The 16,727-nt window shown below is 37.0% G+C and overlaps 1 protein-coding gene across 1 annotated transcript in view; it reads right to left on the bottom strand.

Annotated features, from left to right (window-relative positions):
• Positions 1-6,414: 6,414 nt before the first annotated feature.
• The window catches only part of LOC307008324 (uncharacterized protein), a gene marked incomplete at its 5' end in the record, with an annotated part of 37,903 nt that continues 27,590 nt past the window's right edge, over positions 6,415-16,727 (bottom strand). The window contains 3 exons of the mRNA XM_079631066.1: positions 6,415-8,440; positions 10,288-10,385; positions 13,166-13,219. Coding sequence (XP_079487192.1) covers positions 8,172-8,440; positions 10,288-10,385; positions 13,166-13,219 — 421 coding nt within the window. The 3' untranslated portion in view covers positions 6,415-8,171. The remainder of the gene's footprint in view (positions 8,441-10,287; positions 10,386-13,165; positions 13,220-16,727) is intronic.

The raw sequence follows: 16,727 nt of genomic DNA, 5'->3' as shown, positions 1-16,727 counted from the left end.
TGTGTGTGTGTGTGTGTGTGAGAGAGACGGTGATTAGTAGTAAAAGTGTCTCTTTATGTCCATGATGCTGTGAGTGTGGTCATCTCTAGCAGAGGTCAAGCGCTCGAGGACATGCAGTGTCATGTGAGGAGCCGTTAAACTGACTGATAAAGACACACTGTTTCTTCTGTCCTCAAAGTGTCTGAAAGAATTCTATTCACATAGACACGGACTCATGAATTCTCAAATGAAATTAAGTCCGTTTCATGTCCCAGACCTTTGAACAGACTTGGACTCCTCATTATTTATTGTTTTCCGAGTTGAATTCAAATAAGTAACGCAAGTTACTTTGTTTTCCCATTTATTGACTGACAGCTCTCCTGTCCTCATGTTGAGACAAATCAAAGTGCAGAGAAAAAACTATTCAATATTCCTCAAAATGACTAAAATCAGTGAAATGCAGAATCATAATACTATGCAAACCTCCAATAACTTAATATGTTAAATAAAACATACATCTTTATGCATTTAATCTCACTTTATTGACCACTGTACTTGCTTCTGACCTTCGCTGATTCAGTTATATAAGCAAAAATGACTATAGATAGATAGAAAGGTTTGCTTGTGTGCTTTCCTCTACTGTACATATTTCCTTCAGCCTGAGGATTATTATTTCACTTTTGGTGTGAAAGGGTCTTTACATTTGCCCAAAAATATAACTTTTGTGTTATAAAAAAACAAGCCCAGCCCAGGTGGGGAAAAAAAGTAACGCAAAAGTAACGTAACGCATTACTTTTCTAAAAAAGTAACTAAGTAATGCAATTAGTTACTTTTTAAGGGAGTAACGCAATATTGTAATGCATTACTTTTAAAAGTAACTTTCCCCAACACTGCATATGTCACTGAGTTACACTCTCTTCACTCATGATCCAGACACACTTTTCCTCAGTCATTGTTCTAAATACAGATTTTCCTTCATATTGTCTGAGTTGGGAGGGACTGTGGTTATGTTTAGAATGACATAGCTACTACTTACCCAGCATGCATTTGTGGTCGAGTTTGGTCTGACTCGTAGTGCACACTTCATATAACATTACGAGAGTGTGATATTAAATAAACTGAAGCAGTTCAAGGGTTTCTAATATTTAGGATGAACTCAAATGCTCCTTTCATCTGGCTCAGTTGTTTAATCTTTCCGGACGGACCCGGAGAGAGGGATTGTGGGTAAAGTAGGGCAGTAGATCTGTGGTGACGCGACACTGTGAAGGAATTTTCTCTGCAGTTTGACTTCCTGCTGTTATTAAAGGAAGCTTTTGTTGCTGTATTTCTGAACTGTGTTCAGTCACTGTCAAGAGTTCATCTGAGAAGAACACACACACACACACACACACACACACACACTGCTTTTACCATAAACATTCACCATCATCCCATTAAAGTCAATGTGTTTATACAGCAGAAAGCTCCAGATCAACAGTTTTACTGTAATATGTCTGTTCCTCTCTGTGATTTCTAGAGTTTTTTGGACTGTGTCCTTCCTAGAATATTGACATTGACATGAATAGAATATTGACATTATAGAATGTCATCAAGGTTCTATTTGAATTGTGAACCTGAACCCGTCCAGCGATGTTTATTATCCGCTGTAATGAGTTTGTTGTTGACATTTAGTAATGTTGAGTTCACATTATTTTCTGCTGTGTGTGTAATATCTGCATGATTATGGCGTCAGTGTTTCCGTTCTGTAAAAAGTTAAAATGTTCAACATTTTGAAATTAATTGTTAGTAATTTGTATTATTTGCTAGTATGCATTAGTAGCTAATACAGAAACCTTAAGATAAATAATTTCAGTTGTATGAGAACACTGTAAAAAAATATTTTCATTATTTGTTATCACAACTTTTTATCTTTTGTCAAATCAACTTAGATAATTAATGTGGTTCAGATAACATACTATTTTGAGTTTCTATTGATTAAACCAATCGCCTTCAGTGCAGTAACTCAATTGTTTAATTTCAGTTAACTAAATTTTTTAAGGTAACCACGTAACTTTCTTTTTTAAGTTAAACCAACAAAAATGTTTTTTTACAGTGAAATTTGTTTGTATAAATAAATTTTGTTTGTAAAAAATACATTAATTCATTCATTAATTAATTTTTCAACTAAAAGTTTGGTGTCAGTAAGTTTTTTTTTAATTATCTTAAAACATTTATTCAGCATGAATATATAAACAAAGTATATACTGTATATGTACATACTGTACATAACAGTCAATACTGTAAAAAATGTTGCTGCAATTAGTTATAACAACTTACAATTTTAAGTTGAGTTTAGTTCGATTTTTAAGTTCTCAACTAATTTTAAGTTAAGCACGAACACTTAAAGTTAAAACAACACACTATTACTTATTCTAATGTTCAATTTTAAGTTGTGATAACTAATTACAGCAATTTTTTTAGCATTGTATATAATATATACACACACACACACACACACACACACACACACACACACACACACACACACACACACACACACACACACACACACACATATATATTAGAGAGAGAGAGAGAGAGAGAGAGAGAGAGAGAGTTTTTTAGGATCGATGGTGTTTTTGTGTGAATGCATTAATCTGTGTTTAGTCGAAGTGAGACTGAAGCTTTATTGATTGGTCAGTGTGATTATCCTAAACTCTGTGATTTGGTTGCTTGTTTCATTCCTCACAATTCTCTAGCAATCCATTTGGGAAACTGTGTGAGGGCAACATCCCAGAATATCCTAAGCAGCTGCTTCATTGCCTTGACAACACCTGTCGCCATGGCGCTGAAGTGTGTCTAATGCACTTTCACACACTCACACTTCTCGTTGTCAGTTTCTCAGCCCAGTGAACTCAGTGTTCCATGATGTGTGTGTTCTCTCTCTCTCTCTCTCTCTCTCTCTCTCTCTCTCTCTCTCTCTCTCTCTCTCTCTCTCTCTCTCTCTCTCTCTCTCTCTCTCTCTCTCTCTCTCTCTCTCTCTCTCTCTCTCTCTCTCTCTCTCTCTCTCTCTCTCTCTGTGACATTAATATCGTTGTTTTCAGACTTTAATCTCATATCACAGAAAAATCTGAATTTGATTTGCTCTTTTGACATTACAGTTCAATGTAGACATAGTATAACATTCACCATTTTTTTATTGAATTTGTTGAAATTAAATAACACTTTAATGTCAGGTGAAGAGTAATATTTTCACATCAAATATGTATATATAAAATATAAACATTAAAGTGAAATGTTCCTTTCTTTATTTGTATAGAAAACGATTCATATAATCCTCATTTATGCAATTTGTAAATAATCTTTGAGGAATACAGTAAACAGCTGAAGTGTGTTTGTGAGATTTAAAGCACTTTTAACTGTAGGCTAATTGTGAGCAGTTATGCAGGGATGATGTTAAAACCTCCAACATTAATTCACCCCTCTCCCCCGAGTTTTTAAAATATAATTTATAAGTTTAATAAATGGTAAACATAAGTTGTTGATACTTGGACGTTTTCTTCTACAACACAAATGACACACACTCATATCAAAAAGGTGAATTTTACGTTTTAGAACAAATTATGTTTACCACAGAGGCACAGACCTTATTTTACTCACAAAAAAAAATTGGGTCCCACTTTATATTAAGTGGCCCTAATACCTGTGAACTTACATGGTAACTACATGTGTACATAGTATGTAACAAGTACACATTAGTACATAGTATCTACAACTGTAACATTTGCGTAACTACACATATGTAACAACCCTCAGAATGGTATGTGTAAGTACAAATGTGTAACAGGACATTGGTAACAACACTTTTTTCAGTGTAACAGTAATTATGTAACTACATGTTGTAACAACAATATGTAGCCTATTTGTTGTTCCACTTCCACATGCAGTTTTAGATACTGCAGTTACCAGTTGGAATACATGTATTTGACTGGCAGGACTAATGTTGAATTACAACTAAAGTTTCACCTTGTGATACCAGTGTTACATGGTAACTCCTCAGGAACTGTCCACTTAATATAAAGTGTAATTGTTAAGGTAATTGTTGTGTACATCAACTGGTAACTGCAGTATCTAAAACTGCATGTGGAAGTGGAACAACAAATAGGCTACATGTTGTTACAAAATGTAGTTACATAATTCCTGTTACACTGAAAAAAGTGTTGTTACCAATGTCCTGTTACACATTTGTACTTACACATACCATTACGTGGGTTGTTACATACGTGTAGTTACACTAATAATACAGTTGTAGATACTATGTACCAATGTGTACTTACACTGTAGTTACATACTATGTACACATGTAGTTACCATGTTAGTTCACAGGTATTAGGGCCACTTGATATAAAGTGGGACCAAAAATTGCTAATCAAAACTGTGCACAATCATGGCCAAAAACGAACAAACATGGCAACAGTGTATAATCATGAGTGGGGCAATGATATATTTTATGTAGAATAAATCATGAAAGTGTCTCGAGCTTGTGTTCACCACAGACATTATCAGCCTGTTCAAAAACACACCGCTGGGTTTGGAAGTGGAGAAATGCGTTATATCTGCACCAAACTATTGGAGAATCTGATATCCACAATCCCCTGCACTTGAATCATTTTACTTTGTGTGTTGGGTCAAAGTGGAATTATGAGGATGTGTACATCATTTTTTATTTAATAATATTAATAGATGTTTTAGATCTGTTTTGTTTTATGAGCAATGTTTTCTCTCTTACTTTTTGTTAGTTTTTCAGTTTAAGTAGTTTATGCAGTAGTGTGTGCATTTATTAAGAAAGTGAAACAAGTGTATTTTAATACATGTGGACTTTGTAGGTAGGCCTACGCTAACAAAGGATGTTTCATTTGAAGGCTCAAAAGAGGACGTCATGCCAGCTAAACACATTTGAACTGAATTGAAAAGTAATAAAGTGTAGATTACAGCCTCTTTTGTTATTCAAAACTGTTAAAAGAGGATTTTCTCTGATTTGCATTTCCAATAACTCCTCAGAAGAAGCTTCAAGTGTCCCTTTTCCCTGATCCGTGTGTGTTCCAGTCCTTCCTCCACATCTTCCCTGTTCCACATGTCTGTTCGGGTTTCCTTCGTCTGTGTCTGTCCCCCTTTCTGGATTCCAATCACTCCTTCCATTCGACTCTCTTGGAAAAGGAAAGGGTTTCCATGGTAATGCCAGCTGAAGTGGAAAAGACTTATTTTTTAAGAGTGCTGATGCTGTGTGCGCATGCGTGTGTGTGTGTGTGTGTGTGTGTGTGTGTGTGTGTGTGTGTGTGTGTTGGGCTAACAGATGGGCTTCCTTGTGTTTTGTTTTTGTGGTCAACAACAGAGTGATTTCCCCCAGGGTTTCATGACGGAGGCAGAGAAAATGAAGCACACTTTTCTTTTTGTCTCTGCTGGATTGGCATTGCCATCTGTTAATCGTCTCAGGCTGAAATCTCATCAGGCCGACTCTCGTGAAACGCCTTTGACCTCTGACCCCTACCGCCACTGTCCACCTCTCCTACATCAGCTCACCTGTTTGAAACCTGGTCAAATCGCACAGCTGGCAAAACACTGATGCATTTTTGGCGAAGGAAGCGGAGAAAAAGAAAACCTGCGGAAAGTCTCCGTGATCCTGAAAGAGAAGAGTGTTTTTATCTAGCTTAGTTTGACTGGGCTGAGAATGCAGAGCCAGATCACGTGTTAGTTAGCTGGACAAGTGTTTGCTGTATAGAGAACACACACTTATTGAAGATTGAACAGTGAAACACAACCCTCAGGGAATGTTGCTTCATTTTTCATTCTTTTTTTAATGCTTTGGAAAGATCGTTTGCATAATATTCTGTGAACATCAGAAACCATTTAATTTGCAAAGGGGGTGAGAAAACCCATGTTGATGAACATACATTCATGCACGCATATCTACCATACATATATATATATACACTCACTGTATATACCTACATTACCTGCATACATTCACGTATATATACATACATACACATGTAAATGCAAATAAGCATACTTGTATGTAGGTAGGTATATGTTAGTATGTACTTTATATATGTGTGTACAGTATATACTAGGTAGCTGCAGGTATGTAAACATAGGCTATGTATATATAAATGCATGTGGTTTTGAGTGTATATTTGTGTATGAATGTATGTATATGTTTGTATGTAGACCAACACATTATATATGCATGTTTGTATCATATACTTGTTTACATGTATATGTCTTTATATGTATGCATACATTCACACTGCTTAACTCTCAATGCATTTAAAAGCAATTATTAGGTGAATTATGATATGTAAGAAAATGCATATAAATTATGATTTTTGTAAGATCCACGCTTAAACATCTGTGTTATTACATTGTGATATTATGAAAACAAAACAATGAAACAAATAATTTGAGAACCTTTTATTTGAAATGTCAGTGTTCAGGAAAAAGAAGAAAAAAATCAAAATAAAACAGCAATATAAATATTAGCATATAAAATAAAATGCAAGTAGCACACAGGAGGCGGGAATAAAGCGTCTTATCAGCGATGTTACAGCAGGATTACAGCATCAGCAGACACACACGCACACACAGATAATAGATTATTCAGATTCTTCATATAGACATTAAGAAGCATTCTCACATGTAAGCACAACAGAGATCACCAAATTAATGAACAGAGGCGTTTAGGTCTATTCGGCCTCCATTTTGTGTCTTTTCATGGAAAAAGTGTGACAGGAAAAGAGAGAAAAATGAACACAAAAATATATGCAGAACATCACAACTTCTAGACTAATAGTGTGTCACTATTTATTTTCATAAGTAAAAGTTAAACTCTTTATTTACAGGTGCGTTAGTTGGCTTTCATAGTACTAAAGAACTACATCGGTACAGAGTGACAAGTGTTTTTTTTTTCCTTTTCTTAATTTTACTCCATTTGAAAAAATTGTATCTTTTTTTTTCTAAAAAATAAAATGACATTCCAGTAGTAAGCCATTCCTCTTGAGCGGATTATCTGAAAAGGTTTAATGTGTGTGTGTGTTTTAAGGGCTGATTTCTATTTACAAAGGAACGTCATGGAAATGGGAAAGTGAACCGGAATCAGCATTTGGACAGAATATTTGAATCATAAGTATTTTCTAGAAGACCAGCATCTTTAGTGGATTTAACATGTGCTGCGTGTACATTCGTGAGCACAAGTTGCCTTCTGAAACAGCATCTTGACGAGAATTTCATTTAAATCAATTGTTCACTGAGCTTGTTGCAAATGGCAAAAAAAAAAGAAAAAAAAAAGATCAGCCTTTGCATCAGGAAAATGCTGTCATATGTCACTCACAATATCAGGAGGTTTCTTCACCATCTAAACAGCAGATACTCGTGGCGAGTATCATTCATAACCAGCACTGATAAAGAGCTGCAACACTTCAGGATAACCTGGAAATACTGAATACCAAGGACAATATGCCACTGCGAGCGTTCATGGACTTACAGTCACAACGCTCCATTATGGCTCGGAAAACATTCAGTTAACGTTTAAAAAAACAACACAACTCTGGCTCAGTGATACACAGGGGAATCCATTCTTCGATTATTTGAAAGACAGCACAACAAAAGCGGACGTGTGACTGAAGGTTGTGGACGGGTGTTTGTAGACGTCAGGTGACGTGGAGATTATCTATGGCGCAAAAAATCAGCATGCAGCGATAATCACCTGACTTGCATCTACATGAACACGTCTAAAATAATCCATTTAACAAAAAAAAGTCCATAGTGGTATCTTAGTAAACGATAACAAAAGCAATAAAAATCATGATGCAGTTTACAAACACTGCACATCCTACTGGCACGTCATGAAATGCGGCGATGGACACGGTGTCTTTGATTGTTATAATAATACATTTCCTCCTGTCCGGACGGTTTAACATGATCACGGTAAAGTATTACTGTGGTAAATACATCATTGGCTAGATATACGCAGGAATATAGTGTCGATAAAGGTTGCATAAACTTGGCAAACGTGAGCATGAAAATATGAAAAACAAAGGGATCAGAATTATAGCAAATGATTTTACAGTACTTGAGCAGGAAAATAATGCATGTGTGAAATCTGAGAAGTGGGTTTTTTACATTGACAATGTTTGGTCCCCCTCACGTGTCTAGCTCTACTTCTTCTCCTTCTTGGTGGACTTCTTCTTGCTGGCGGGCGTCTGGGCGGCCTTGGGCGGCTCTGGCTGTGGGACGGGGACCTGTGCTGGGGGCAGGGCCTGCTGCTGCTGGACTTGCTGCTGGTTGGAGGTCAGGGTGGCAGTGCTGCCGGGGATGTAGACGTTCTGCCTGTAATCGGGCACGTGCTGCAGGGTGAACTGAGGGCTGTAGCGGGTGGTCAGACCCATGGTGCCCGGGGCCAGAGTGTTGGCCGCCTCGCTGACCTCTGCAGACCAAAGACAGTGTCTGTTAGGTGATTTTCAGAGGATTTCTGTCCTACAATACTGGTTCAATGACAGTGGCAATGCTGCAAAGTTCATTAGTTGTGAAGAAAACTGTAAAGCAGCTCTACAGAAGATAATAGTGTCAAGTCAGTTCAGTGTTGACACAATTTAGTTTAAAGGAGCACGTCGACTTTTTGGGGCTTATTCCCCGTATCCCCCAGAGTTAGATAAGTCCATACATACACTTCTCATCTCCGTGCGTGCCGTAACTCTGTCTGACGCACACACCGCCCAAGTAGAAGTGCTTCGCCTTCTGAGAATATAGTTCCCAGTATGTATACGGTTAGAAGATGGCTTTGTCTCATTGACCTTGTTTTTTGTACACACTGTGACTATACAAATCACAACATGTAAATAGGAAAATGTTGGCGTTATTTCGTCACTTACTGGGAGCAGTATGCTAGCTGGAGCCATTTACCTCCAGTCTTTGTGCTAAGCTAGGCTAGCGGTGGGTGCGTCAGACAGAGTTACAGCACGTACAGAGATGAGAAGGGTATGTATGGACTTATCTAACTCTGGGGGATACGGCGAATAAGCTAAAGTCACAAAAAGTCGGCGTGTTCCTTTAATAACAGTGTTGATGCTGCAGAGAAATGAATTCTGTAGAGTTGCTTTAGCTGAATCGAATATAACAGTGTCATCATTCAGTTCAAGTTTTGAAAGCCAAACCCAACAAAGCTGATTCTACAAGACTTTAACCTAGCAAACGAACAAAGACAAAAGCAAACAATCTGAGTGTTAATGGAAACCTGCCGATTGGCTGATCACAGAACAGAACAACACTGGACAGAACAGTGGAAACATCGACACACTGTCTGACGGGAAGCGAATAACTCGATAATGTCTGTCTCAGAGTCTGTGCAGAACAAATATAATCTCATGAGGCATCTCATGTGTCTGTGTGAATGTCTTTAGAATCTGGACAGAACTATCTCTTCTAATCTGCGTTTGCTTATGTACACTACAGTTCAAAGGTTTAAAATCAGTACTTTTTTAAATTAATGCTTTTATTCAGCAAGGACACATTCAATTGATCAAACGTGATTTTAATGTTTATTTTTCAAATAAATGCAGTTATATTGAACTTTCTATTCATCAAAAATCCTTAAAAAATGTTTCTCAGTTTCCACAAAAATATAAAGCAGCACAACTGTTTTCATCATTGTTTATTAAAAAAAAATGGGTCTTGAGCAGTAAATCATCATTATACTGATTTCTGAAGGATCATGTGACACTGAAGACTGGAGTAATGATGCTGAAAATGCAGCTTTGATCCCAGGAATAAATTACATTTAACTATATATATTCACATAGAAAACATCTATTTTAGCTTTTTTCACAATGTTCACATCTTACTGTGTTTTTGATCAAATAAATGCAGCCTTGGTTCGCATTAGAGTCTGTAGAGTTAATCATTAACTTTATGTAACAGCGGCTGTCATCTAAACACCACAGCGACTGAGTAAATGTGTGATGAGTCACTTTCCATGTATTCCCATTCAGTCAGGAGCAGAGAAATAAAGGGACACATGAGAGGATGACGTCATGCTGCTGTGATGTGGTTATATACTGTAGAAACGGGCCGCTGAATTGTCTCTGTGTGTGTGTTCATTCAACATGATCACCCGTCAGCCACAAATCTATGCAAACTTGATCTGATTAAAACGTAAATGACCACCAGCAATGAAGTCAACACTCTCAGCATGCATGTTTCTGCTGTGTTTTCAACATTACAAATGCACAATCCGCTCGCAGACATTAATATATATATATAGAGAGAGATTGTTACCGTTAGCCGCGGCCATCAGCGCCTGGAGCTGCTCGGCCTCAGTGGGGGGGTTGGGCCAGGGTCCTGTTCCCATGGCAACTTCAGGAGTGGCAGCAGCCCTGCAGAGAAGAAGAGGAAGAGGAAGAAGAGTCAGCAAAACAGAGGCCGTTCTGTAGTGCTGCTATCAGCAACAGCTGCAGCGTGTGTGTGAGGCGCTTTGTGCCCTCATTTTAACACACACACTCAGTCCTCCATGTTACTTTTAACTACACCATGTTGGAACTCTAGTGGAAAACGAAAACGACCAGCTACAGCGCACACACACACACACACACACACACACACACACACACACACACACACACACACACACACACACACACACACACACACACACACACACACACACACACACACACACACACACACACACACACACTGAACATTTCCATGTGTGGCGACTTTGTCTTCAAAGGCTTGTTCAATTTGCATCCACAGTGAACAAAAGCACTGATCGCACTAAAATCACCTCATTACACACACACACTTTCTTTACTGTCGGTAAAAAACACACTTTCAATTTATCGCCATTAGTTCTCCTCTAACACAAGTTATATTTCGAAGAGTAAAGCTCCACAAACAATACATTATGTGTTCATTAAACATTACAATTATGACTTTACAATACTTTCTTTAATTAGTAACGACTACATGAACAAAGGACAATCGCTGCTCCTCATAAACAGTCCGGATGTTCTCTTCTCTGCGTGTGAGAGGAATAATGGAGATTCCTCATCCTGTTCCCAACATCAGGAAACACTACTGTTTAAAAGTGTGGGATCAGGGTTTGTTCATGTTGGTGAAAGAAGTCTCTTATGTTCACAAATGCTGCATTTATTTGATTTAAAATACAGTAAATATTTGAAATATTATTACAATTTAAAATAGCTGTTTTCTATGTGAATATATAGTAAAATGTGATTTATTCCTGTGATCAAAGCTGAATTTTCAGCATCATTACTCCAGTGTCACATGATCCTTCAGAAATCAGTATAATTTGATGATTTGCGGCTCAATAAACAGTTCTGATTATCAATTTTGAAAACTGTTCTGCTGCTTAATATTTTTGGTGCAAACAAATGAATTATTTCAGGATTCTTTGATAAATAGAAGTTTCAAAACAACAGAATTTATTTGAAATAGAATCATTTGCAACATTATAAATGTCTTTTCTGTCACCTTTGATCAATTAAATGCAACCTTGCTGAATAAAAGTATTAATTTCTTTCCAAAAGAAAAAATTAATTGTACTGACCCCAAACCTTTAAACAATAATGTATGAAAAATCAACTGATGAGAAATCACAATTTAATAATTTTATAATGGCCGCTCACCTTTACCACAATGCTTTTTATAAAATTATGAAAAATGTGCAAACAATAAAAAACACAACGTATGTACCGTTTACTGTTCTTGGGCCTCATTTATAAAATGTACCATAGAATTTGATTTTATGATCATTTCGTTTCATCATGTACGTTTACATTTATTAATTTAGCAGACGCTTTTATCCAAAGCGACTTACAAATGAGAACAATAGAAGCAATTAAACTAGCAGTAAGACAACAGTATGTAAGTGCTATGACCCTTCTCAGTTCAATCTAACACCGTACTTTTTTTCAAACATAGAATAGAGGATAAAGTGTTAGTATTACTGGATCAAGTGCTGCCGAAAAAGATACGTCTTCAGCAGTTCACACCATCTCACAGTCTGTATGGACATACTACAAATACATTTGAATAACTAACACGCATCTTCAGCACAAAGAGAGGATGAGATGCTAATGCTAAAGGCCATCTGTCTCTGAACGGGTTTTAAAGGAAGTCGGGGTCTCTCTTCCTGTCTTATATGAGGCCAGCAGCTGTAAAACAGTCTAACACCACACACACACACACACACACACACACACACACACCAGACAACTAACCACAGCGGCACAGAACAACATCTGCACACAAGACACGAGCGACCGCACGACGGGATGAAAACACTGGGAGAGAGAGAAAGAGAGACAAACAGAAAGAAAGAAAGAAAGAAAGAAAGAAAGAAAGAAAGAAAATAAATCTAAACCATTCAAGGACAAATATTTTAATTTAAGCATATAAAGGAAAAAGTGACAGAAGGAATGGGTGAAAGAATGAAAAGCAGAAAGAGACTTGAGAAGGAAAGACTTTTTTTTGCTTGTTTTTGCCAAGCATTTCAAAAGGGAGACACTCTCAGTGCCAAGATGAGGGGAACAGGGCGATGTTGTTTTAGAGTGAACAACCCTAATGAGAAGCAGAGCTGATCTCAACTCATCTCATAAGAAGCCTCAAACCTGTGACCTTTAGGACACCAGCTCAGATCTTCAACCACGTAACCATCGCCGCTCATAGACACAGAACAAAGTAAACCGGGTTGACTCGCATATCCGGCCGCAACACTTCAGATCGACACACAGCAGATCCTGTTCACCAGCGTGAAGATAATCAGCGTCTCATCACACTTCAGGAAATCACACTTCCTGTGGTCAGCATTATCACATCCTGTGGTTGGATAATCACTTCCTGTGGGCCGGATTGTCCAAAAGATGGTCTAAGATGTCATTGTCTATAGTTATTCATTCATAAAACCCCTTACAAACGTTTACACAAAGGACATTACGTGTGTTGTGCAATTCCCTTCACAGCTCCAAAACCACGGGATGCCGATGCACTGCAACAAAGCTAATCACACACTAATGTACACGGCACAACGCTACACACTGCAGTCTATTCTACGAGCAGAACGGCCCCTGAGGGCCCCAGCGTCACTATTGGACACTAACACAGCACCAAGAGACTAGCTACACTTCAATACCTCAGCCTGCTCGACGGCGTCCATCTTACATGTGTGGACTGAGGCTTGAAGGAACTGCAAAAAAGATCGAAATGAACTGATGTTTTGGTGGGAAATGAGGTGTAGGACAACCAAACTGAAATGAATAGTTCAACCAAAAATTTAAAATTAGCCCATAATTTACTCCCCCTGAAGACATCCTATAGATTCATATGACTTTCCTCTTTCAGTCAAACACAAACACAGTTATATTAAATAATATTCGATCTTATCCCAGTTTTTTTATTGTGAGTCAATAGTGCCCGAGTTTTTGAAGCTTCAAAAAGCACATCCATCAATCATAAGAGTAATCCATACATCTCCAGTGGGTTAATAAAGGCCTTCTGAAGTAAAGCAATGGGTTTTTGTAAGAAAACTATATTTTAAAACTTTATGTGTGGAATCCACGTGTACCACCAGATGTAGGCCGGATCTAGGCCGACACTATATTGCTGTCCGGGAATATCGAGTCTATAAAACTTCAAAAAGCACAGCAAGCGTATCAATGAGAACACTCGTTTAAACCGCGACATTTGACTGCACATCACACTTCTGACATTATTATTAGACATTATTGATACTGCGTATTGATAAGCCTACACCGTGTCCTAACCAAACATCACACGTAAGAAAATGTATCTTTCCATGTTTTTTTTGTAGCCTACTAACCAGCCGCAACGGCAATTCACGTTGATTCTATCTGACAAAATTTCTGTTCTGAGGCGTTAATTGCGGATGAAACAACATACAACGTATGACAATGATGACCTCAGGTGCAGATTATGTGCTTTATATAATGTAATGTAAAAAGAATTGAATGTGAGTTTTGAATATCGTTTTACATTTACATTTAATCATTTAGCAGACGTGTTTATCCAAAGCGACTTACAATGAAGAGAGCAACAGAAGCAGTCAAGTCAACAACAGGGCAACAATATGCAAATGTCGTGACCGGTCTCAGCTAGACCAGCGCAGCAAGGCATTTTTTTATATAATAGATATAGAAGAGTAAGTGTTAGTCGTTTTGTTTTTCGTGACCTTTACTGACATACAATGGATAGGCTAATTCACAGGCCCACACACTCTTCTGATTGGCTGTGATTTTTGATTGATTTTTGCAGAGGTGGAAAGAGTAATAAAATATTGTACTCAAGTAAAAGTACTACTACTTCAATGAAATTTTACTTAAGTACAAGTAAAAGTACCGGTCTAAAAATCGACTCAAGTAAAAGTAAAAAGTAGCTCATTTAAAAATTTACTCAGAGTAAAACTTACTTAGTTACTTTTTTAACAGCGGGGGTGGGGTGGGGTGGGGGGCTCTCCCGTGTAGGGTTGTAACGGTATGAGATTTGCACAGTATGTCAATGTCTCCGAAAATATTACTGTTAAAGGGATAGTTCACCCAAAAATGAAAATAAGCCCATGATTTATTGACCCTCAAGTCATCCTAGGTGTATATGACATTCTTCTTTCAGAGTTATATTTAAAAAGTCCATTAAAGTGCCTCTATTCACCATAAAAGTGCTCCATACGGGGTTAATAAAGGCCTTCTAAAGCAAATTAAGAAAAAAAAATCCATATTTAACATGTTACAAAGTAAAATTCTAGCTTCCGGCCAAACGCAGTCTACTTGCGTCTATAGCACAACTTACGCAATTTATGACGTCGAAGTAGCGTAGTGCGTCATGGCATAGCGTAAATATCAGCAGTACGTCGCATTCCTCGCATAAATTGCGCTTTAGACTTAAAGGGCACCTATTATGCCCCTTTTCACAAGATGTAAAATAAGTCCAACACACATTTATGTTCAAACATCATGTAAAAGTGAATTTTGCATTATAGGTGCCCTTTAAGTGGAATCTGTATGTTCGTGTGGCTGGAAGCTAGTTATTTTACTTTGTAAAGTTTTAAATATGGATATTTTTCTAACACAAATTCATCGATCTGGTTCAGAAGGTCTTTATTAACCCCCCGGAGCTGTGAGGAGCACTTTAATGATGGATAGATGCACTTTTATGGACTTCAAAACAGAAACGGCCATTCACTGCAGGATATTTGTTAATATAACTCCGATATTTGTTTGAAAGAAGAATTTCACATACACCTAGGATGACTTGAGGATGAATAAATCATGGGCTAATTTTAATTTTTGGGTGAACTATCCCTTTAATCAATTAATAAATAAATAAACGGTATCATTAAATTATTGTTATTATTATTATTATCATCAGTTAAAAAAAAAGACAGTTAAATTAATGAAAACAGTTTTTTGGTTTAACAAATGCTTTTATTATAACAAACTTAAAATTATTTGTTTGTTTTGTTTATTAACATTTCAATAAAACATGTCTAATTAACTAAATTCAATAACTGACCAATGACCATTAGATTAACTATTTTTAACATTAATAATATATGAAAATGTTTAAGAATAATCCTATGAAATGTATTTTATTCAGAAAATGAATGTTTCTTTTTATGATTTAATACAAATAAATGTAAACTTTATCCTTTTATTTTTTGGGAAAGTTCTGCAGAACAGATTTATTAAATTAAACCATGGACCCAAAAAAAGATATTCCTTAAATAATGTAACATTTTTTTAAATTCAAATTATTGTTGTTATTATTTTGAGAAGTATGTTCTATTGTAGGCATACAATAGTAATACACCGGTAGGCTATTTCTATCATAATTTCTCCTAGTTACACTAAACTTTTATTTTGACGGGTTCTAGTGTAGACCTGTTTTAGAGTGTATTTGACAATGGTTTTTCTCAAATAAAATGATGAAAATGCTCATTAGGCGTTCTCTCAGAGCAGCTCTCTAAATGTTCATGTAGCCTATTTCATGTCCTCATATTGTTTGTGAGACGCTGAAAACACAATGAGCATCAGGCATACTTGAGTATGTAGTAGGCTACAGACGCGACGCAGCTCATTCACACAGAGGCACGCAGAACAAGCATATTTACATAGCAGTCTTTTTGCGCTTTAATATTCAGAGACCATGTCGCGATTTATTGCAGAGCTCTACTTTCAATTTATTCATATAGCCTACATCATTGCGTGTTTTACGTGGAACCTGCGTTATGTAAATGTAATTTAATTTTGGATTCACTCTGCAAACGGCACATACCTTTATCTGCACGGATGGATGGTGTTCTATGTTTCCTCCTTTTGCAGCCACATTGCGTCCACATTTTTTGCAAATTGGATATCTATCCTCGAGGACAACCACGCGTTTTTCCTACATCTAAAGTATTCATATACTGCCCATATGGTTCGCTTCATAAGAATTCGACAGCGTTTCACTTTTAGCTGGGTCTGCATCACCTTTTTTGCGCGTTTGTTCTCGCCATAGACGGTTCTCCCGCCCTTCAATCAATGTAGTAGTTTCCGGAGCGCGATTTTTTTTCCCCCTTGTAAATTATTATTTAATTTATATTTTACTCAGTAACGGATATGATTTAAAAATGGAGCGAATTACAATACTTCAAACAAAACGTACTTAAGTAAAAGTAAAATTACAGATTTTAAAAACTA

Source organism: Phoxinus phoxinus (assembly GCF_949152265.1).
Source record: "Phoxinus phoxinus genome assembly, chromosome: 12".
NCBI classification, from domain to species: domain Eukaryota; kingdom Metazoa; phylum Chordata; class Actinopteri; order Cypriniformes; family Leuciscidae; genus Phoxinus; species Phoxinus phoxinus.
The sequence above is the reverse complement of the archived record's forward strand: the minus strand, read 5'-3'. Positions and strand labels throughout refer to the sequence as shown.